The 22,500-nt window shown below is 40.7% G+C and overlaps 1 protein-coding gene across 1 annotated transcript in view; it reads left to right on the top strand.

The window, feature by feature from the left end:
- The window catches only part of LOC137972020 (polycystin-1-like protein 2), a 26,634-nt gene extending 11,838 nt beyond the window's left edge, over positions 1 to 14,796 (top strand). Inside the window, exons 7-17 of the mRNA XM_068818823.1 lie at positions 161 to 358; positions 1,708 to 1,878; positions 3,042 to 3,167; positions 3,954 to 4,151; positions 4,680 to 4,928; positions 5,545 to 5,817; positions 6,074 to 6,502; positions 7,590 to 7,826; positions 8,827 to 10,281; positions 11,054 to 11,222; positions 12,029 to 14,796. Coding sequence (XP_068674924.1) covers positions 161 to 358; positions 1,708 to 1,878; positions 3,042 to 3,167; positions 3,954 to 4,151; positions 4,680 to 4,928; positions 5,545 to 5,817; positions 6,074 to 6,502; positions 7,590 to 7,826; positions 8,827 to 10,281; positions 11,054 to 11,222; positions 12,029 to 13,983 — 5,460 coding nt within the window. The 3' untranslated portion in view covers positions 13,984 to 14,796. The remainder of the gene's footprint in view (positions 1 to 160; positions 359 to 1,707; positions 1,879 to 3,041; positions 3,168 to 3,953; positions 4,152 to 4,679; positions 4,929 to 5,544; positions 5,818 to 6,073; positions 6,503 to 7,589; positions 7,827 to 8,826; positions 10,282 to 11,053; positions 11,223 to 12,028) is intronic.
- The last annotated feature ends 7,704 nt before the right edge of the window (positions 14,797 to 22,500 follow it).

Here is a 22,500-nt window from a genome sequence, read left to right as displayed (position 1 = left end):
CTGGCCTCCAACCTATGCAGCCCGGGTTCGGTACCACAACCGTGAATTCTCACGATTTTATTTTAAGAAGACTAATAATGCGCAGTCTTCGATTCGAAGTTGTTGTTGTTCAGTCAGCAGTGAACAAATGCACAAGTTCCTCTTTGATTTCTTTCCTTAGGATCAGGACAAACCGCTTACATACCAATTTGCCTACAAAACGGGTGGCGGTTTGTACACTGTTGTTTCCTTCGGATATGTAGCTCAAACCAGAACAGTGCTTCCCCAAGGTCGGAAAGATGAAGACTTTGTCATCGAATTTGAGATTACAATAAAGGACAGTTTGTCTGCAGAAACTACAGTCCCACTGCAAGTAATAGTAAGTGGCAGGCCTCTTTCACACATTTATTTTCTCGTTACACAAATTGCGGAAAAGTCCGGCATATGCGGCAAGCCCAATTACAAGCATGTTCATTAATATTTTGACTGTTAGAGTGCTTCTTACTGTGATTCCTTAACACTTGACTGGCAAAATTTTGATTTTTGTTTTTGTATGTAAAGGTTGTTAACTTTGAGCGTAAATTTTGCTGACCGATTGGACGTCATTGACTCACTAGAATTTCAGCGTGTAAACGCCAGGGGCACCCAACGACCAATTTTTTGTAAAATAAATGTTATTTAGGCATTTTCAGGTGTTTTTCAGTGTTGCTGGGAAAACATGATCTGTTCCTTTTTCCCAGCAAGACACACAAGAAATTTCCCAGCCAGCTAGATAAAATTGGTTGGTTTCCCAGCCAGGAATTCCGCGCGCTTTCAAATCCCTCGATCCAAAACGACCTAACAAAAGCGACAAAACCGGGACAAAACAGGTTTTTTTCCGCAAGCGCAATCACTCTGACCAGCCGTCGTATGTTTGGGAGAGGGATGGGGTTTTTTTTTAGTCGTCCTCAGTCTTCAGATTTTCTACAGCCAGCTCGGATTGAAATGCTAGAAAAAGTCAGTAATTACCAGGCAAAACCTCTATCAATAACAAAATTTCCCAGCCAGCTCATCGAAACACCTGTATTTTTGCCAGCCAGCAAGATTCCTCTGGGGAACAGATAATGTGAGGAACAGATTCGTTGGGTGCCCCTGAAACGCAGCTTAATATATATGCAAAACACGAGTTGAAAGTCTGAAAGCCCGAAAGTCCCGTGCTGCATATTAATTCAGCCGCGTACAGACGCATTGCATTCTTAAACCATTGAGTCTTTGACGCCATTTTCTTCTCGATCCAGCTCCCTCAAGACTCAAAATTCAGTAATGGCGGTCCGTCAAATAGGAAAATTCTAGTGAAAATAAACAGGCGACTTCTTTAAATCAAGGCTTAAAACTTAGATCACTTACCGTTTAGTTAACATATTTTTGAAATCTAAAGAAAAATAAATTGATTTTTTTGGTCATAGTAGCACTTTTAAGATCCGTTTCTGATTTCAGCAATGCCAAACGTGGAACAGCGTACCACATATGTTTTCCTGAAGCAACGTTTTGCTTCTTATGCAGCTCATCCACCAGTGACGTTAATTGCAAAAAATGTTTTTCAGTGCGTCATACAGCATGTGTGTGTCCTTGCGACACTCAGCTCATACGCAGTCTAATTCCGTTCCCTAGTTCTTCAAGCTTCATCCGTCAAACTGCCATGTATGTTAGTAATGAACTCACCTGTTGCTCCTTTTTGTGTTTTGTTAGGTTGAGCCCCCGCCTGCAGGAGAGGATCTCAGCGGTCTTGCCGTGGGTAACAACAGTCAGCTTAATCAGTTTGTGCAACTGGGTGACGTGAAGAAGGCCACTCAGCTCGCAAACGCCGTCCTGCAAACTGTGCAACAGTCGGAAACAATTCAAACTGAAGACAAGATTGAAGTATGTGAACAAAGTCAACAGTAAGACATTTATTAAAACAAGAATCTACTATCTATTAAAAATTCGGATTGTTGTTTGGAATAATATTATTTCGGCGGTTTTGATTGGTTTAACGCGACTGCATTATAATCAACAACACCATGCCCAACACAATGCGTATCATGAATCGTCTTGTAGTGTTTTGGAAACAAAAAAAGATTAAAAGGCAGAGAAAAAAATTGAGAACGTTGGCCACGATTTGCTAATTTCCCCCAAAAGTCTTTCAGGGGAGGGCGCCAACGTTGGCATTTTGAATTTCAAGTTTTCGTGATAAAACCGTGTGCTCCCCATGCGTACATCCCGGGAAAAAAACGCGGCAACTGACTTCTAAACATCCCAATTCCCAAAAAGTTCCTCTTCCCAATTAGATGTAATCCTTTTTTTCTCATACGGGAAATAAATTTAGCGATGTTTCTCAGGCATTATCCTACTTGCATTGGTAAAATACGACATTATAACTGAAAGCTAACCAAGAGAATATGAGTTGGGAGAGCGAATCCCTGTGCCCCACGATAATTATTTGAATTCTATTTTTAGATGGCGTCAATGCTACGAAGGTTATTTTTATCTGTTGTTACCATGACTACGCGGTCCACTTTTGCACTAACTGACCAATAAGATGATAACTTTCGTCAGAATAGGGCCAAACTTAAGCAAGGACGATGATTGCGACTACGAGAACGCCACAAAATAAAAGGTTTAATTAGAAAAAAAATAGCTTCGCGCGCCTCGCGCGTGCGTTTCACATTTTGATACACTTCCTTGCCGTTCTCGTCCTGAGAACGACGTGAAATGATCAAATTTATGGTTATGTTGAGGACGCTAGCGTCTGACGATGAAGTTTCAGTTTTCTCTCCAAATATCCACTTTGTTCATGTCAATTTCATACCTGGAATGTTGATAAACACTTTCCATGCCGAACGACTTTGAATAATCAGGAAATTATTACAATAACGGGAAACAATATTTTTAGATAACGTTCTCGTAGCCGTCATCCTCGTTGTTCTTGCTTAGGCTTCCTACTGTCTTATCTAACACGCAGTCTCTTTTATGTATTGTAGCTTATCAAGTGACAGATAGAACACATCCTTTGCGATCTCATTTTCTTATTTGTTTCTTTGCAGATTAAGTCTTCTATTGTAAAAGAGGTGTCTACTGTGGAAGTGGGTAATTTGCAGTCATTGACTCAAGTCACATCTGTGATTGGACGAGCAACCCTGGAACCCGAGCAAGTCACAGTAGAAACACAGGTAGGCACGTGATAGCCATGTTATAAACACGTGCTATCTACTTTATCATAGATCGTTTATTTTTGGACAAAATAAAATCCCGTTTGAAATTTGGAAAGGAAAAAATGCATTATGGGGGCATACTGTTTTAACCTTCTTGCCAGTGCCTTCATCCACCGTCGGAGAGTTTCCGAATTTCATAGAACTTAGAACACAGTGCAACTAACGGATGCTATTACCTTCCCTTCTACGGTTGCAAAATATCTTCATGAAGTCTGTAATTGCTTTCTTCGGAGAACACCCAAATAAAACAAGCTCAGGAGCTTTCGCTGCTATCAGCATGAAGGTGTTAATTGGTGAAACACGGCTACTTATTTTCGCTTTTTGCCTCCTGGTTCTTCAAAAGGTGATTGAAGACCGCTGGAAGACCATATCTGACATCCCTGTTTTTTATTTACTTTTTGGCTCGTGATCCGAACGGATAACGTGGTAAAAAGGGAAAAAGAACTGGGAAACAAAGACAAAATATCTTAGGGAATATAAACCATTTTATGGATCAAGAAGCTGACAACAAGTTTGGAAGCAATTTAGGGTACAAGGGAACACAAGCAAATTTAAGAGAGCAAGGACCCCAAATTTCACTCCCCCTCCCTTCTCATCTCTGAGGACGTCCTCATTGCTGATTTTTAAAAAAGAAGCGTGAGAATGAGTATTGCTGCTAATAAAATATATTTATAATTTTCAAATTCTTCCTGTCCTTATTGAGCATCCGCAATGAACTAAGCTAAAAACTCAATTACACTTTAGGATCTTGCTTTGCAAACTCTGTCATCCTTGACATCCTTGTTACGAGACAAGACCAAAGAGGATTATGCCGCTGAATCAACTCTGGTTGAACAAGGAGGAGAGAACCTGGTGCTGAGCCTTGGCAATGTCCTCAATTCTGCTGCTCAAAAAGCCAGCGTGATTGGAAAGAAAAAATTGCCATCTGTCGTACGAACAAAGGTAAATGAGCAATCGATGCTAGGTCAGTGTTTATTTAAGCAGCAAAAATGTTTGTCTGATTTTTTTCGTTTTTTTAATTGTGCATCAAAACCAAAAGAAAGTTCATTAATGTCTCTGGCCAACTTCAACAAGGGCAATTCGCGATTCAAAGAACTAAAAGCGCGGAAAATGCATTCATTCTCGCTGCGCGGTCGTCCGATTTTGTTATCACTCGTATGATAACAGACCGAATTGGACTCCACTCAGTCCTATTACCATTACAAATTTGCTAATCATAGCGAGCGCACAATCTGAGAGACACCGTCCATAAAATATGTTACCCGGACCGTCGACATCAATTGCATCGTTAAAGTCTGAAATCTTTGCTCTTAATATCGGATGATGTATCAGCTCTCTCATTGGCTCGCTACCCCTGCCAAACACAGAAGACTAAATAATTCAAACACTGACTTAGACGCTGCTCCCAATACCAAACAATAGCAGGTTACGAGAGGTGCTACACTACTGTTAATATCTGTTGTCTTTCAGAGCCAGAATGTAACTAAAGATATCGAAAGGCTTTTAGATGACGTGGGAACAACTCTTTTGTCCAGAATGGTTGTTGACCAGGAACCTCATCGGGTGAAAACCACCTCATTGAGCATGATGCTTAACAGAAACAGTCCGGGCTCACTACAGAAGACCAGGGAGTTCATCCAAGACGGTGTAGGATTTAGGCTTCCGTTTACAGCCATCACTGATGACAAAGCCAAAAACACTAAATTTGTGGACTCTGTGGTGAGCTCCTTGTATAGCAATCTCATTCTGGATTTAAAAAAAAAGTACTGAATTTTTGCATATCAGTCAACTTGTCTTGGTGTATCCAACCGGGCCGACTTGCGTCGCTAGTTTATGACTCACACATACATTATTCTGCTTGGCGAAAGGGATTGAAAAGAGAGGAATCTGAACCCACCAGAAGAAGGGACGGGAAACACGTAGCCCACGCGCATGTTAATACATTGGTGCGATGAAGGGAGGTTGTCACCATAAAAATGTCCTTAATTGTTAACCTGCAATTCCTTGTGTTATCTGCTTCATTTCCACTCATAGGTCTCTGTTTGAGCCCAGCTTATTTATCAAATACAGTTAAGCAAGGCAGCCTGAAGCACCTAAATACCTTTATTTAACCCGGAATAATTGCCCCAACAAGTTGTGAATCCTCTCCCTCCAACTTGTATTGAAAGCTCACTTTCAAAATATAATGTCAAGTTTTTCGCTAGATTGCTAAGCAGCTTGGACATTATTTTGTCACAAACAAAATTTTGCCTGATCAAACCTCTCGTGTGAGCACCAAATAATACACGAAATCGATTTATGAAAGCCAAATGAAAATATGTTATTTTGCCAATAGGTGACAACGAGCGCTTTCAATCCATTTACTTCGGACCCTAGTTCAGCTTTGGTCAATTCTATTGTTTTGAGGCTAGTCCTTAAAGATGATAATGGCGACATTTTAAAGGTCGAAAACAGCAAAGAAGATGTGGAGCTGAATATTAGACTAAACCCGATACAAGAGCCAAATGAACCGAAAGAACCATTCTTTGCTAAACCTAGCGAGAAAGGAAAGATGACCTACCATAAGATTGATTTGCCCCACGCTGATGGCAATGCTGTAAGACTCAGGGTGAGTAATGATTTTTTGTGTGGCCAACAAATCACTTTAGAGAACTGGTTTTGAATTCTTTTAGTTTCATGGTTCATCATTGCTAATTTCCTGGATCTGTGGACATTTCTCGAGTTACCCTCAGCAAGGATAAGATGTTTCTGTGCGTTTTTGTCTCATTGGTATTTATTTGCAACCAATGTATCATAAAATAAGAACCACTCGCTTCAACTTGGTCAGTCAACTATGTTTTGACAAATTTGACTTTGCTTTTTAGATACAGCCCACAGGATCTGTTGTATTCGATGTATTCGTGAGTTATGATCAGCGGCCAACCGTCACAAAATACGACGCGAAAAGAAAACTCCCGGATGAGGCGTGCCGCTCTCAGGAACACTGCAACGACACAGCATACGACTTCCTCCTAGTTGATTCGGTGCTAAGAAAACCGGGATCTTACTTTATTGGGATTCTGTATGAACAGAGTCAGCAAAAAGCCGAAAGACGCAAACGACGGTCTTGCTTCGGGAAGGGCCGGCAAAAGAGGTCGTGTGTGGAAGTTAAGGACCCTCCACAACCAGAAAACATCACGGTGATACCGGTTTATAACCCTAAAACAGACGCTAATTATTCGATGAATGTCAAACAGGAGGAGTGTTTGTTTTGGGACAGCGTAAAGGAACAGTGGTTGTCTCGTGGCTGCAAGGTAAGCTCCTTGGTTCTAGTAATGGATGGATTGGATTGGATTGGATTTAGATTTTTATATACTGCACATAGCACATGCAGTCTCCTGGCGGTTTACAATTCTTTCTCTGGGATGAGATCTGACGTCAGCCTTTAAAGGAGCTCCTAGCATCCCCTGTCAGTCCATATTTGATCTCACCCACCCAACCCACGCATAATGTTAGAGTATGACAGACCACAACACCGGGGGAATCCCCCTGGAGTCTGCCCCGAATGTCTCCCTCGAAAACGGCTTAGGTGAGGGAGATTTTCAGACACAGCAAAAAGCAAGAGTCGTGAGGAAAATCAGACTGACCTGCTGGCCGCAAACCGTCTTTCAGTATAACAATGCTCGCTGGTAACATTGACTATTTTTTGCTTTTCTTTCTTTTCGCTTGCCTACACAAGCATTATAGCACAAGACACCGGAAACCGTTCCATTTTCTAGTGCTTATGCAGGCCTCATTATATCGAAAAAATGAAACCGGGAGGACGCGAGCTCGCCAGCCGGCGATGCAAATTTCCCTTTCGTAAACGGTCGTTGCCATTTGAAACAGTCGATGCCATTTATAACGGTCGACTACACACTTCACTTCAAAGAAAATTAAAAGAAACAAACTAAGAAAAAATATTACCAAAATTAAGACAAAAAAGGAAAAAAAAAAACATTCATGAAAGAAAAACTGGAGGAAAAAAAGAGTCCGAAAATTTTAAGTCTCGAACTCGGGTTCTTAGCCCTCACCCTGAACAGGGCCCTAACCCGAACCCTAACCCATATGATCAGCGAGACACAACTCCCAGTACCCGCAACCTTTTGAGTTCTTATACCTAGTGAGTGTAATTCAGAGCTAAAAAATGGCATCGACCGTTTCAAATGGCAACGACCGTTTACGAAAGGGAAATAAGCGCCGGCGATTTACACGAAAGGGTTAATCAGACCTTATGCAGACAAGCTCAGCCGAGGTGCATTATCGCGGTGCCGGTCTTGTTTGCATTTGTGCAATGTTGCATGCCCTCTCTAACAATGCTACTTTAAGTAGCACTAACCTAAAAAGTGGTTCTCTTTTAAGGTCGGATTGAATTCCACTTCAACCTCTCTGCAATGCCTGTGTAACCACCTGACCTCATTTGGCGGAGGAGTCCTGGTTATGCCCAATAAGCTTGATTTCGATGTGGTCTTTACGGAACTAACGCGGATTCATGAGACAGGAAATGTTGCTGTTCTCTGCACGATTATTGCTGCACTGTTGGTGTATTTCCTGGTTTGTATATTTGCAAGAAAAGCTGATAAAAAAGATCGGGCCCAGGTGAGAATAAGTTTGGCTTTGTTTCGAATTGTACGGAGCGTTTTCACTCACGAGACCAGCAGCCATATTGGATTACTGAAACAAAAGAAAGTATTTGCATACAGTTAGAATTTACTTCCTTGAGAATTAGTTTTGCACACCATCATGGTCGCCATTTCTTTGTTTTGGAACACCAACGTGGCCACCGTGACGTCATATAAAAACGCTTTATATATTTTGTTGAGGAATTTTGTCAAGACCTTCATACTTTCCACACGTCCTCCCTCCACCCCCCACCCCCCCATACCCCCGCTTATGGTAAGAGGAGTTTCTGCCTTGTTTTCATTTGATCGGACGAAATCCGGATCCCTTAAATCTCGGCGATCGGCCCGGCAGAAATTTTGGCGAGCAACACTTGGTTTTTTTTTAACTTTTAAATCTTCCTAGTCAAAATTGTTTCTATAATTGTAAATATGAGCGATTTTCAGTGATTACGTAACTGAGAAATTTGAATGTGGTAGCGCAGGAAAACTCACAGCAATTGTTCAAGAAATTTGTTTCGTATCTTTATTCACGACTCATTCACAAGAGTGGGCGCACAGCGTGAACTGAGAGCCTGAGAGTTTAATGCTGTCCAAATAAGGTACAAATCTCCCGTAAGCACAACAGAAATGAATGCAACTAAGGAAATTGTGCAGCCGCTTGACACAAAAAACACAAAAACCCAATGGGAAATTCTGAACATATACCCCGCCCCGACCTCTGAGGGCCAGAGGTGATTACATGATACAGGAATTTTAATCAGCAGAAAAATATTAGTAAAAACCAAATTTTAAAAGTTCGAGAGCTAAGATGAACACACATTACAACAGTCCTACCTGAAATATGCTACGACAACAAAAGAATACATGCCCAGGGGGCAAACATGCGTCACATACCTTTTGGAGAATATTTACATTCTATGTCCCTTACAGTTTAGACTACATTACAGTAAAGTATTCCTTTTATTTCGTGTATGCAGACTGGTCTCCCCGTGCACCTGAACTCCTCAATTGAAGATGGCTTTCAGTACGAACTAACCATTGTTACTGGAGTGTGGAAGAATTCTGGGACGGATGCTAACGTTGCCATGGTCATTCATGGAAGCGAGGCAGACAGCCAATGCATATTATTAAACAGGAACATGATCGAGTCAAGAAGAGTCCTGGCACGAGGGAACGAAGACCTGTTCGTGATTCATTTGCCAGTTTCTTTGGGTGAAATTCAATTCGTTCATATTTGGCACGACAACTCAGGAAAACACCCCTCTTGGTTTTTTAGCCACATGGTAATAAAAGATGTCCAAACGGGAAGAATTTTGACCTTCCCCGGCAACACGTGGTTTGCCTTGGAAAAAGGAGATGGCAAAATCGACAGACTTTTAACTCCGATCTCCCTTGAGGAGGAGAAGTCTTTCAAGTATTCGTTAAACTCGCGAAGCTCTTCGAGTTTCACCGAAGGCCACATGTGGTTGTCTGTAGTTACCAAGCCCCCGAAGAGTAAATTCACGCGCGTTCAAAGGACCACTTGTTGTTTGTGCTTGCTGATGTCCGCCATGTTGGTCAATGCGTTGTTTTATCGGACTGACGACGTAGCTGACCCTACAATACAGATTGGTCCTTTAAAGTTCAGCTGGAGACAGGTTGTGGTAGGATTGGAGAGCGCATTGATAGTAACTCCGGTGAACTTGTTGATAGTGGCCATTTTCAGAAACAGCGCTGAAAATCGTTCCAATAAAATAACGCCATCCGCTCTGAAGAACAAATCTGCATCGGTTCATAGCAGGATTCAGGCTTTTTCATGTTGGGGTGAAGCAAAGGAAAAAGAGCGAGAAAAAGAGGAAACCGAAAGTAATTTGTCCGATCATGCAACGCTTTCAGGAAGAACATTACAAAGAATCAGAGCCTTACCTAAACAAGACTTTCTCTTTCCTTATTATTTTATATACATCGCTTGGCTTCTGAGTTTCGTCACTGTAATTTCATCTGCGACATTTACGTTTTTCTTCAGCTTACAATGGGGTAAGGATATTTCCAACGAATGGCTTTCGTCAATGCTCGTATCGTTTACGGTAGACTTGTTTCTTATACAGCCAGTTAAAATAGTCATCATTGTGCTTATAACTGCATATTTCTTTGGTTCTAAATCCGATGTGAAAGAAAGAGGTGATCAAGTCAAATCTGAGCATGCGTCATCTACTAACGGGACGACGGATTCGGCTTTATCAAGCATCGAAATAAAGACTCTTCCTGAAGACGAGATTGAATTAGCGAGGGAGTACCGATTAAAGGAGGCAAAAATGTTTTCGTTTGGCAAAGAATTGTTCCTTTATATGCTGTTTTTAACCTTATTGACGGTTGTGTGCTATGGCAACCGAAGCTATCATGGATATTTAGTCACGAGGAACCTCGAGGATACATTCAATAAATTTCCTCGGGTGAGTAGGTATTAACGTAAACGAAAACACTTCTGGGCAACTGATACCTTTCAGTTGCAATCCAGCTGAGCAAACGGCTGGTGAACTTGTCTCTTAACGGAGTTGCGATACAAGTATTAGTTGTAAGCACGAAAAACTGCTCAGTGTATTAGCGCCTTTGAAGTGGTAGATACTCTACCACTTCAAAGGCGCTGTTACACTGAGCAGTTTTTCGTGCTTACAACTAATACTTGTATCGCAACTCCGTTAAGAGACAAGTTGTTCGAGATATGTGAGTGTAACACTTTGGAAAAGCCGAAGTCGGTCCGGGACAAGTTGAAAAAACCGTCACAGAACGTTGATTCGAGTTTATTTTTTATGTAATAAATTCGTGATTTCGCTCACTACAAGGTTACCTTATTACATTACATTACATTACATTACCTTCTTAATTGACCTCCTAAACAAAAAAGGGGCTTTTCAGGGCCAATGAAACACAACGAAACGACGCAACAGAACAACAACAACTGTTAAGAATCCCAACTGGCCGGAGGCAAACCAGTTGGCTATTTACAAGTGCATCTGAGAAGTTGAACCAGGGACTACCAGGAACAAATTCAACGAGTGGTCAGAGCGTGTCTTGAACCCGGGATCTCCGGATCTCAAGGCAAGCGTCCTAACCACTGGGCCACACTTCCGCCCAGGCCCTGACATAGATTTCACACTCGGCCGCGATCGTAAGAGCATGCCTGGAAACAAAGCTTCACCTTTAATTCTTGATTTTGTTGTGTAGGCTAAAGATCCCCGATTTTATTGGAAATGGCTTAAAGGTCAGTTTGTGGATGGGATTTACGCTAACGAGTGGTACAACGGCAAGAAAGCCACCAAACAAGAGTACATCAATAACAAGAACTCCATTCTGCTGGGAATGCCCCGACTCAGACAACTAAGGGTTCAGAAAGGTAGGAAATTTTCTCGCAGTTTGTTAATTTTTTTGACCCAAACCCACTTTAAGATCTCACGCAGTGAAAAGGCTGTTTATCATATGGCCCGTACGGCCCCGCGCGCGCTTTCATTATAGACTATTGCGAAAATCCCCGTACGAGGGCCGAATGCATTAGCGCGATCAGGGGCCCGTTTCTCGAACGTCCCGAAACTTTACGGGCCATTTTCGGGTGTCACAATTCCCTTTGTATCTGAAGAATGGATATGATTTAAGTCGTCAAACTTCACAGTTATTTTCCTTTTTGTTACCTTGAAAACATCTTAAAAGATCGGCTTTCCAAAACAAGCAGTTGGCAGTTTCAAAAATGTCTTTTCGGGCCCGAAAAGGTTTCGGGACTTTCGAGAAACGGGCCCCAGGGCCGAAAAAAGCCGTACGGCCCTACTAGGAACACGTACGTTCCATGCGAAGCAATTTCAGGGGATTTCGTCGCTTTTAAACATCCAAGCTATTTACAGCCAGAAAAACAAATACAAACAACATGAAGATAAATTTTCTGTGCAAATGTTTGTTTATTTTGTCCTAACTTGATCTTCTAAGTGCTCATAAATAGTGTAAAGAGCCCATATGATAAAATGCTTGTTGACTGAGTTTAGGTCGGACCGGACAGGAAATTATTTGGCCCTCGGTTATGGGGCACGGACCTCACTGCTTTCGGTCCGTACGCCATGACCTCGGGCCAAATATTTCCTGTCCGGCCCTCCTACTCAGTCAATAAGTAAGTAAGATTTAATAGACTTGCAAAACTCTTTCTCTCTGTTTCAGATTCTTGCATTGTTCCAGAGTTGGCCCGAGATTCAGTTAAGCATTGCAACGATTACTATAGTTTAGGTGAGGAAGACAAAACCCGGTATCACTTACCAGGATGGAAGCCTTTCGAAGGCTCCAAAGATTGGGCCAACTTCTCTGGCCTCTGCCCAGCCCCATGGAATTATGTGCCTCAGGATCAACTGCACAATTCACCAAGTTGGGGATTCTTTGACGTTTACAGTGGAGGGGGCTTTGTTGCTGATCTAGGATACAATAGATCCACAGCTGCCAAGGTGATTGATAATTTGCATGAATACAGTTGGATAGATCGACAAACTCGAGCTGTTGTGCTGGAATTCGTTATCTACAATCCAAATACGGGCTATTTAAGCATCTCTACTTTCTACTACGAAATTCTACCATTTGGTTATGGTCATCCCTTTGTCATTATCGACACGTTTCCACTGACGAGCACGCAAACTGGATTTTACCAATTTTACTTGATTTGCCAGCTTTTGTTCATCATATTGGCTCTTTTGTTTGTGATTCGTGAGGTGTACAACATCTACAAAATGAGATGCAGCTATTTTAGAGACGCCTGGAATTGGGTGGAACTCCTGCAGATATTGTTTTCATTTTTGGTTGTGGTGTTCTTCGTTATCAAGTCAAAACTCGTTCTAAACAGCGCTTTAAAAGTTAGAGAAAATCCCTTTGTTCCAGTCAGCTTTAGAGACGCTGTTGTTTGGAATTACGCGGAGAATCTGGTGCTGGCAATTGCTGTTTTCATTGTAACTATAAAGTTATTACGTATGATTCGTTTTAATCCCCACATAAGTATTCTGATGTCATCATTTCGCGAATCCAGAGGATTACTGCTATCGTACTCTGTTATTTTCATCATCATTTTCATGGCTTATGCTCAATTTGCAGTCCTAATGCTAGGTACCAGTATCTATGATTATTCCTCGTTTCCAAATGCCCTGATTTCAGAATTATTGTTGAGCCTTGGAGAAGAAATGGGTTTGACTAACCTGTTGCGAGTCAACCGAGTCTTTGGTCCATTGTTCGGATTCTCTTTCGTCCTTCTTAACGCTTTCATCTTCGTCAACTTTTTCGTTGCAATTTTGAATGATTCACACGCAGAAGTGAAACACAACACGGACAAGCAGTCAAAGGAATTCGAAATGGCGGATTTTATTCTAGATAGACTAAAAGAATTTTTTGGTTTCGGCAAAACTCAACACGACGAAAGTTCAAGTGAATCTGAAGAGAACATAGTAGAAAAAGAAAATAAGGAAATGCACAACACGTCTTTCTCAACAATAGCTTTTCAATCACACAGACTTCGCCGAAGGGCAAGAAATTTCCAGTTGCGAAATGCCAAAAAGTTGCGGGAAACTACAAGAAAGGAAAAGAAAGAACGTAGAGATCAATTAAAACAGAAAAAGACCGAAAACAACACAGGTAACGAATCAACTGTTGAAGGAAATATACACCACTTGAAACCTACTGTGGAAGTAATCATGGCTTTAGATCGTTTACATCCAACATCTGCTCTTAAAGAAATGGATTCATTGACGAGTAAAGTAGCTCAAGACGATGTGAGAGAAGATATCGAAATTTTATCGTTAATACGACTTCTAAGAAGCAATCGCTTTGAAGAAGAAAAGGAAGAAAAAGAAGATATAGAAGATACAACATCCCAAACAGAAGCCACATTGCATGATATTGAACTACTTTCATACACAACTTCGCCAAACACGTCACCCGCTTTAAGCACAAGAACAAGCGCTAATAGTTCGAGAAAACGTGTATCCATTGAAGGCTTGAACGATGAAACAGTGAGGCTTCTTAAAGGACTGACCGCTAGCCGTCAGTTACCGGAACACTTGACAGGAAAACAAGTCCTAGAGAATCTCCGCGCAGGACTGCGAAAGAAAAGCAACATAATTCGTCCGAAATGGCGGTAATATTCCTTCGCTTCATTTCTATGGTGTCTGGCGAAAACATGGATGAAACTTAAAAAGGCTTGGGTTCATCCAAACTACACAGGTAGCCCAATCATTATGAAATACCCAAAGTAATTAAGACATTTTGTAACACTTATCGTTGGTCAACAGCCATGTTTGTCAACAAAAACAACGGAAAACACTTGCAATTCCCGGAGACTTGGGTCGGGATACAAACATGGCCGCCGTTCTTTGTTCAGAGTCACAAACATGGCGGCGGTGACGTCATGTGAAAACTGAGAATATACGTACATTCATCAAGCTTAAGGTTTGTTTTCGCTAGTAACGCAAGCATTCGCACAAGCAGTATTCGTGTAATCATTGGTTCCTTTTGTCTAATCAAGAGACACAAAGAAAAAACCGGTTGCTTGAGTCGCGAGTGAAAACTACAATAAGCGACAAAAGTAGTTGAGACAACTGGGAAGACCACAATAAGGAAAAAATCACCTTAACGTTACATTTTCCACTGCACCCCACCCCCCTCTCCCCTCGTCTCCCCCTCTCCCCCTTCCTCCTCCCTTCAATGTTGGTAACGGAAAAAGAAGTGTTGACGATAAGAAAACAGCATTGTTAGGGGGGAGGGGTGTAGATGGAAAGATTTTGGGGCAGGGATTTGTCCGAGATTCCTCAGTTAAGGTGGCTCAAACCAGTTTCATCACTTTCAAGAGATCTTGTTATTAGAAGGATTGACACTATAACACTTTATCACGTAACAGCAATCTTATAGTACCGTGTGAAACACCAATTATTGGTAAACAAGATGCAGTTATGTTTGTGGCGTAACAAGTTACCATGGCAACAGGAAAGCCCTGCAAAAACACCCTATATTTTGGCTTTTGTTGCTCATATCTGAAAAACTAACTCGGTGACCCCAATTTTTAATTGCACAAAAGTAATTCGCAGGCCAAAACGAAACTCTCCGCAAAGTTTAAAAAAAATTCTGTGGAGCGGATTCAGAATTACTTTAAATTTTCAATTATTTAAGGTGGCTATGAATCCGTTCCACAGACTTCTTTTAAACTTTGCAGAAAGTTTCATTCTCGCATGCTATTTACATTTCCAAAATAAAAAAATGGGGGTCACCAAGTTCGTTTTTGAGATATGAGCAGCTAAAGCCATAATATGGGGTGTTTTTGCAGGGTTTTCCTGTTGTCACGGTAACCTTTTATGTCACAAAAATGACCGAATCATTGGTGTTTGATATGGTACCACAACATTGCTGTTAAGTGTTGTAGTGTCAGTCCTTCTAATAAGAACGTTTCTTTCAAGTGTTGAAACTGGTTTGAGCCACCTTATAATAAAAGGGGAAAGTGTCTCAATCCTTTTGGTACTTATTGTAGACTGAGCAAGCGGAGTCGTGATAAAGTATTAATGTTCTCACCAGCTAAAGCCTTCACAACGTTTCTTCCTCCCACTTCTTTTTGTTAGTCGCTCGGGTAAAAACCCAATGAAATTACACTGGTACGAGGGTCATTAGTTCGTGAGAACACGAATGTTTTCACCACTATTGGGGTACTTAAAAATAATGTAATACTGATTACCACAATTGGGTAGTCTATGGAGCTTTGTGAATTTGTTGAAAAGAACAATTTTTTTACCATTTGACTTACTACCAAAAAACAGGCATTTTTATTAGCAATGCTCGTGTTATTCGTATATTTTACATAATTCAATTTTCAACATTGGATACTGAGTTTTTAGCGTTATGAATGGCTTCGTAAACCGTATGATCGCATCCAGTGTTGACAAGCAGAAACGCTTGTGCCGCGGAGCGAAATTTCCAAATGCTTAGAGGTTATTAAAATTTACTAAAAAGTGAGTTAGATACGAGATTGGTTACAGCGAGTCCCATCTCATATCGAACGCGCACCTATGGAATAGAGTGTTTTCACTCACGTCATCAGTAACCTTTTTTTTCCACCAAAACAAAAGAAAACATTTGTATTGTAAATGAGCTCAATTCACGGAGGATTAGTTGGGGACACCAACATGGCCGCCGTGACGTCACGTGAAAACACTCTATAATTAGGTAGTTTAAGCAACAACGCCTTCTAGCAACGACCAAGCCACAAAGTGACAACAATATTGTTGGTTAAAAAATCATGCTGCACCAGAACATATTTCAGTGAATTTTTTTGCCATAAGCCACAAAACAATAAGGCGAGCATAGAGCAACGAATTGATCATTTTCTACCTTTACTTTTAAAATGCGCCTGTTTTGTACGACGTGAACATGATGGTATAATCGCTAAATACTTCGACAATTCTAAGTTACATTTTGGAGTGACGTTTTCCTTGATATTGGCATTGTTCTTGCTTCAACTCCCTTTTGCTAAATAGTAGCTGCTATTTCTCAGATTTCTTTCTTTCTTTCTTTCTTTCTTTCTTTCTTTCTTTCTTTCTTTCTTTCTTTCTTTATTTATTCTCATAGTATCATTTGTAGAATACAGAGGACTTCTGTAAAAACGAGGTCTACGTTATAAAAATTAGTTTTTATTCCCATGTGATAGATAACCAATGGCGAAAGATTTTGATGGCATTTGCAATGGCGAACCAAGAAAGAGCCATTACAAATCTGTTATCAATCTCCTGCTTATCAAGCATCTGACTTGGGAAATGAATGAGATGGTGTAGGTTTAACAATAAATATTCTACTTTAAGAACGAATACTCTGAAATTTATACGGCAAAGGACACTTATTAGAACCCTATCAGGTTGAAACATAAAAGAAACAGTTGAAAGTGTTTTTAACAGAGATCAATATCATTGAAATACAATAAAATTGGTAGGAAAAACAAAAACTTGATTGTCAAGCAGTATGAAAATGCTCGCTCAAAGAGGTCTGCCGTTTAAAAAGCTCAGGACGAAACAGCATAATATGGATCAGAATTGCCGTGCTTAGCGTGTACAATAACAATGGTCACAGGACTTTAGGAGGTACAAGCTCTTGGTAATGGTCCATCTGCTATAGCGCAGGCGTGACTGTTTAATTGCGACGTTCACCCTTATATTCACCAACTTCCGACTCTGGGAGTTGTTGGTATCTCTGCGATGCTCTTCGAGTAGATTATTTTCTTGCCAGCGTCAGCTTACAAGTGTTTCTGTTGACTTTAATTCCTTCATGTCCTTTTCAGAGCAGAAATTTAAATCTTTACAGTCGATATCGTTTCCTCGCAAACGCAACGTTTTGATTCGGTGTCCTAAAAAACAACGTACGATAAACGGATTTTTATCGCTCTTTCTTTCGTTATTCTCGAACACTGACTGTCGTGGAGTGGACTACAAATGAATGACGCGAAGGCAAAACCGAATCACACGGCGTCTGGTAAGGGTGAGAAAACGGAGGTCATACCATGCAGTGATTCAACAATAACGTAACAATTGGTAGAAAGTCGGAAAATAATACATCATTACCTGAGCAATGTTTGGGCTCTTCCTTTTCACTGCGGTCACGACAACAAACACGACACAGATTGAATGAACACTTCATGCCCTGAAACACATGCAAGTGACACGTGAAATTCTGAACGTTTCAAAGATATTTATATAATAACTTAATCAATGCTCGCGCGCATGCACTCTGATTGGTCAATCAGCTATGGTTTATTGTTCCAGTAAACTCATGGAAATTTCGCGCGTCTTCTGCGGGTCGTGATTTACGATTCTTCTCGTGTTCTTCCAATACCCCGCATGGTTTATCAGCCTATAAACCATACAAATTTCTGGTCTATTGCTTAAATCGGAGCGGCGGCGACGCAAGAAAATAATCATATTGTTTCAATGCCGGTAGAAAAATTTTCCTGCACCATACTCTGAGAAAGAGCAACGTGAAATAACCATCTTTGAGACGGACAAAAACGTGAGTATTTATTATGTACAAGTATAGAGATCTACGTACATTTCTGTTATGAAGTAAAAAGGACATATGATGTCTTCACTTGTAAAAAGTTGTCGTATCGGGTTTAATTGGTCATACGATTTGTTTTCACTAGTAAAAGAATTGTCGTCTCAGCCTTTTGATCGGTTACTTTTGCGTTGACCTTTGACGCGGGTGGCCTGTGCACCGACTTGTAAACATGGCGGCCGACCGGTGTATGGTTTTCAAAGTTTTTGTTCTTTTATTTTATCTAAGTCCCGCTCTTTCTTTAGAGCTGATAAGTTTATTTCTTCTGAGTGAATACGAGGACACGAAGTGGGTAAGACCCTCTTTGTCTTAAAAGATAAGGTAAGTATATTTCTGAGTGGATACGCGGGTAGGCAGTGGGTAAGACCCGGAGTAACTGCAGTGCTTTCTTCTTCACACGATCTCGTTAACCGAACCGTAAAATGAAAGCTAAAATTTTGCAATAGCGCTTAGGCCTAATCACTGAAACTCGCGCTTAGTGTAATTAACCGAACCATACAATGGAAGCTAGAACGAGGCAATGTTCTTGAGGCCACGCTTAAAGAATGAGGTATAATGCACAGTAATTTGTAATGCATCATTTTTTTTCACTCGATCATTGTGGTTTATGAACGAGCAATACATATACATCAATGTCCTTCGCTCAGTTTGCGCATCACAAAGGAGAAAGACTGGGAACCAGGAAAACGAGTGCGTATCCGCGTATCCACTAAGCTCGGTGTTTCCACTGCGTATCCGCGTATCCGCGTATCCGCCCAATTTAGTTTATAGCTTCGAGGTGGTAGGGCATTCTGCAGTTAATCCTCCTTTCCTTACAGTCTTTTCTTGAGACAAATTTTCTGAGAGCATGCACAAAAGGGAAAATTAATTCCGTCAGTAGTGTTGCATAAGCACAAGTAGTCTCTCAAACGATAGCGCTGATTCAACGATTCTCTTGTGAAGCAGATAAACAAAGGAGAGAAACAAAAAATAATAAACACTTCAACCTTTTAATTAGCCTGCGTTCCTTCCCTTTTCTAGCGCCCGACACGCAGTCTACCTTTTAATCTGTTTGAGTACTGACTAGAAATGCAATTGGAGCCACCATCATATCTTATGACTTCAAACTTTATCCCACCATGAAGTACATTTACTCACCGATAATAATATTAGTAACTAAATCGAGTTACTGGAGATACTCCTCTCGACTCACAAGTCTCCAATTCTTGACATTCGAGGATAGGCTAGCTAAGTCACTGGAATAGACTTTTATTCGCCGAAGACGAGGTAGAAGTCTTCGAATAAAAAAAGAGCTAATTCTTCGACGAGACTCTTGTATTCTTTATGCAGCGTCAGTGCTCGAGTGATCGTCGCAGCAACAGCATTTATTTTTATTTTTTGATTTCTTTTTTTGTCTAAGAAAAGGCGCGGCAGGCAATTAGAGAAAAACTTGACAAACACTGGTGACCCAATGAGAGTCGAACAAATGTTAAAAAAGTTATGCAAAGATGAATTTGCATTACAATGACGACAAGCAATTGTGGGATTTAACCATAGCACTAGGTTGTCAAATCGTTGCAACGATCAAGTCACGCGAAAGGAACCTGTGCAAGAGCTTTCGCCTGTTGTCAAGGACTTGCCACTCTCGTAGGAACTGAACATTTCGCAATCTTACGCGAAGTAACCTTGTAGAAAGATTGTCGTCACCACAACTTGTGTACGAAACCTTCAAAATGGTGTGGAAATTTCAAACGTGTTTGTCGCTTACAGCGATTTGGCTGTTCTGGTTCAAAGGTGAGTGCCGCTTGTTTACAACTATGAGAGCTGATTCAGAAATTTTCCATGCTGAATTTTGGCTCTAAAAGGAGTTAAGAGATGACAGCAGAGCTTCCAGCATATACATTCTTTAACGCGTCTGTGACAGTGTTCTATCCTTAGGGTTAAAAATATCAAATATGTACAAAAAGATCTTTGGAGCAGATTCTGTTGCATTTTAGATCATGATGAGCGTAAAATGTTCCAATCCAAATGTTTGAAAACTGTATGACTTACCATGGCACACAAAAATATGATTATTGCGGATTATTTTCCGACTGAGTAAATGCAGTGAAAGCAAAACATTGTATGAGTTTATCGGCCAGGGTTATTGGCCAATCATGCCCCGATTCAAAATGGTTGGTTTACAGTTTGCAAAGCGTTCCAGTGAAAACCGACCTTATAGCCGAAAGCATTTTGTACAATATCATACTCTCGGGTGTGCAAAGTTCATGGGCTGATCATAAAAGAGGAAAAGTAGATGTCGTCTTGGGTGAGTGCTAAAACTAAAAAAGAATGCCGGAAAGGTTCAATGATCTGCCGGCTCACGTTCTCGTCAAAGCCTCAAATTTCGTGATTTCATGTCGTCTTTGTCGTGCAGAGTACCGCAAAAATAGCTGAGTGCTGAAATGCTTGCAACACGATCTTTTTTCCCCTTTTAACAAAATTAAACCATTGTTTTGTGCTGTTGCCGTTGCCGTTGCCGTTGCCGTTGCCGTTCCCGTTGCCGTTCCCGTTGCCGTTGAAACACAATCAACAAAACGGTAGAACAGAGCAAGGATCAAATTCAACGAGTGGTCAGAGCGGCTTTTAAACCCGGGATCTCCATATCTCAAGGAAAGCGCTCTAACCACTGGGCCACACTGCCTCGCTATCTTGATTAAAATATCTTTGGGGCTTTAAAGTCCCCCGTACACCAGGGTGCGCGAGTTGACTGAAAAAGATAGAGCCGGATGGGAAATATTCGACTCAAGATACTGAATGAAGTAGTGGGCACAATAGAATGGAAAAATCAATTAAAGCAACACTTTGCTGGAAGCGGAAGAAATTAGCAGACTAATAGAGCTTCAGGTGTCTTGAATTTGAACTTACAAGGTTTAAAAATTTGAATTTTGTTTACACTATCATGGATATTACTATTCAAGAGAGGCAACTGCCAACGCGGTTGAAAGGCGATGCGTGACTTCAGTCACAAGATTCGCACTATCTTACAACTAATATTTATAATAAGCAAGAAATTGGAACATAATTTCAAGCTCAAAGAAATTAAGCCTCCAATCTTAAAGCAACAATGTGTGGTTTATCTATTTTCATGTCTTATGTGTGTGATGCCGATTAAGTCGTGTTTGAAGGTCTAATTTGCTGCAATTAGAAAGACTAACTTCTCGGGGGGAATCATACAAATCAACTCCAGCACTCTTTTGGTTTGACTCATCTTCACAATAATAATACTGAGATAATACCGCAATAGGAATGATATTTCAAAAAGGTAAAGCTTTGTTCTGAATTTAGCACTTATTAATTATTAACTAATCGCGCGGGGTCACTGGTATTAAAGTAAAGCAGTCTGGTACATTTATCAGCCTCTGGACTTTTAAGGGCGAATTTATGACAAAGTTTTAGGGTCTAATTTGCTGTAATTACAGAAACTGACTCCTCGAGAAAATCATAGAAATCAACTCTAGCACTCTTTCGGTTGACTCTTCTTTATTCCACGACGTACCTTACCTTTGAAACAACAACAGGTCTGAACAAACGAGCTAGCTCCAACCACCAGCTAATTCACTGGTACAATTTAAGGCATTTTTATATTCCTTGGTTCCGAACTGTCAAGCGCGCGTTAATCATGTCATGTATCACCTGTCGTATCACCTTGCAAGCAAAACGCGCCTGCGCAGTGCCTACATTAATTAGCATATCCTGTCTTCGAGCTTTTACCTATTCGAACGATTCGGTTTTTGCACAAGTTCCGTTGAGGTTTGCGCACCACAACTTAAAATCAGAAATACGAAAACTATGAGGAACACGTTACAACAGTTTAAAAGCAACATATCTCATGACTAGACAGAAAACAACAGTCGAAGAATATTACATAACAGAGCACGAACAAGAGAAAAGGAGCGAGGCTCAAGGCACCGCCTAATCTATAAACTGTTAATGAAATTGTGTGTCACCGGAGTGCCTATTGTAATTACAGTACTAAAAATACAGAATAATAGCACCAATCAATTTGAACCGCTAGTTACCATAACTTGTGGCGTTAAAAAGTCATTCAAACTTATTCAAGGAACCCTTGTCAGCACATCAAAAGAACCGCTTCTTTTTCATGAAACGAATTTATAACATTCTTAATTTTTGAATTCCAAACACTTTGTTCCGTACACCTGTTCCACAACAAATTCATGATAGAAGAAAATGTTTATTAATCATAGCTAATATCTAGCCTTGTTCCGGGTACCTCTCACAATCTGTACTGAAGAATATTCAAGAATTTTTTATTTTCTCATCTAGCGTTCATGAATACAATACACGATCATCAGCAAAATCATTGGGTGACTATTGTTTTTTCAGTGAATCGCGACTTAACTTGTAGATGAAGTCTTTTGCTAACTTTAGAACGAGATTACAGAACTCTCTTCATCCTGAGGGCCACGCACTTACAAAAAGGCCATTCAAAAAACAAACTTCTCCTTACAGTACTCAAGAGTTGAGGATTCATTGATGTCAAAATTGAATACTGCTTGTCAGCGCTATTTGTCTGCAGTCTGCGGTCTGCAGTT

The sequence above is a fragment of the Montipora foliosa genome, chromosome 9, assembly GCF_036669935.1.
Source record: "Montipora foliosa isolate CH-2021 chromosome 9, ASM3666993v2, whole genome shotgun sequence".
In the NCBI taxonomy this organism is placed as follows: Eukaryota; Metazoa; Cnidaria; class Anthozoa; order Scleractinia; family Acroporidae; genus Montipora; species Montipora foliosa.
The sequence above is the reverse complement of the archived record's forward strand: the minus strand, read 5'-3'. Positions and strand labels throughout refer to the sequence as shown.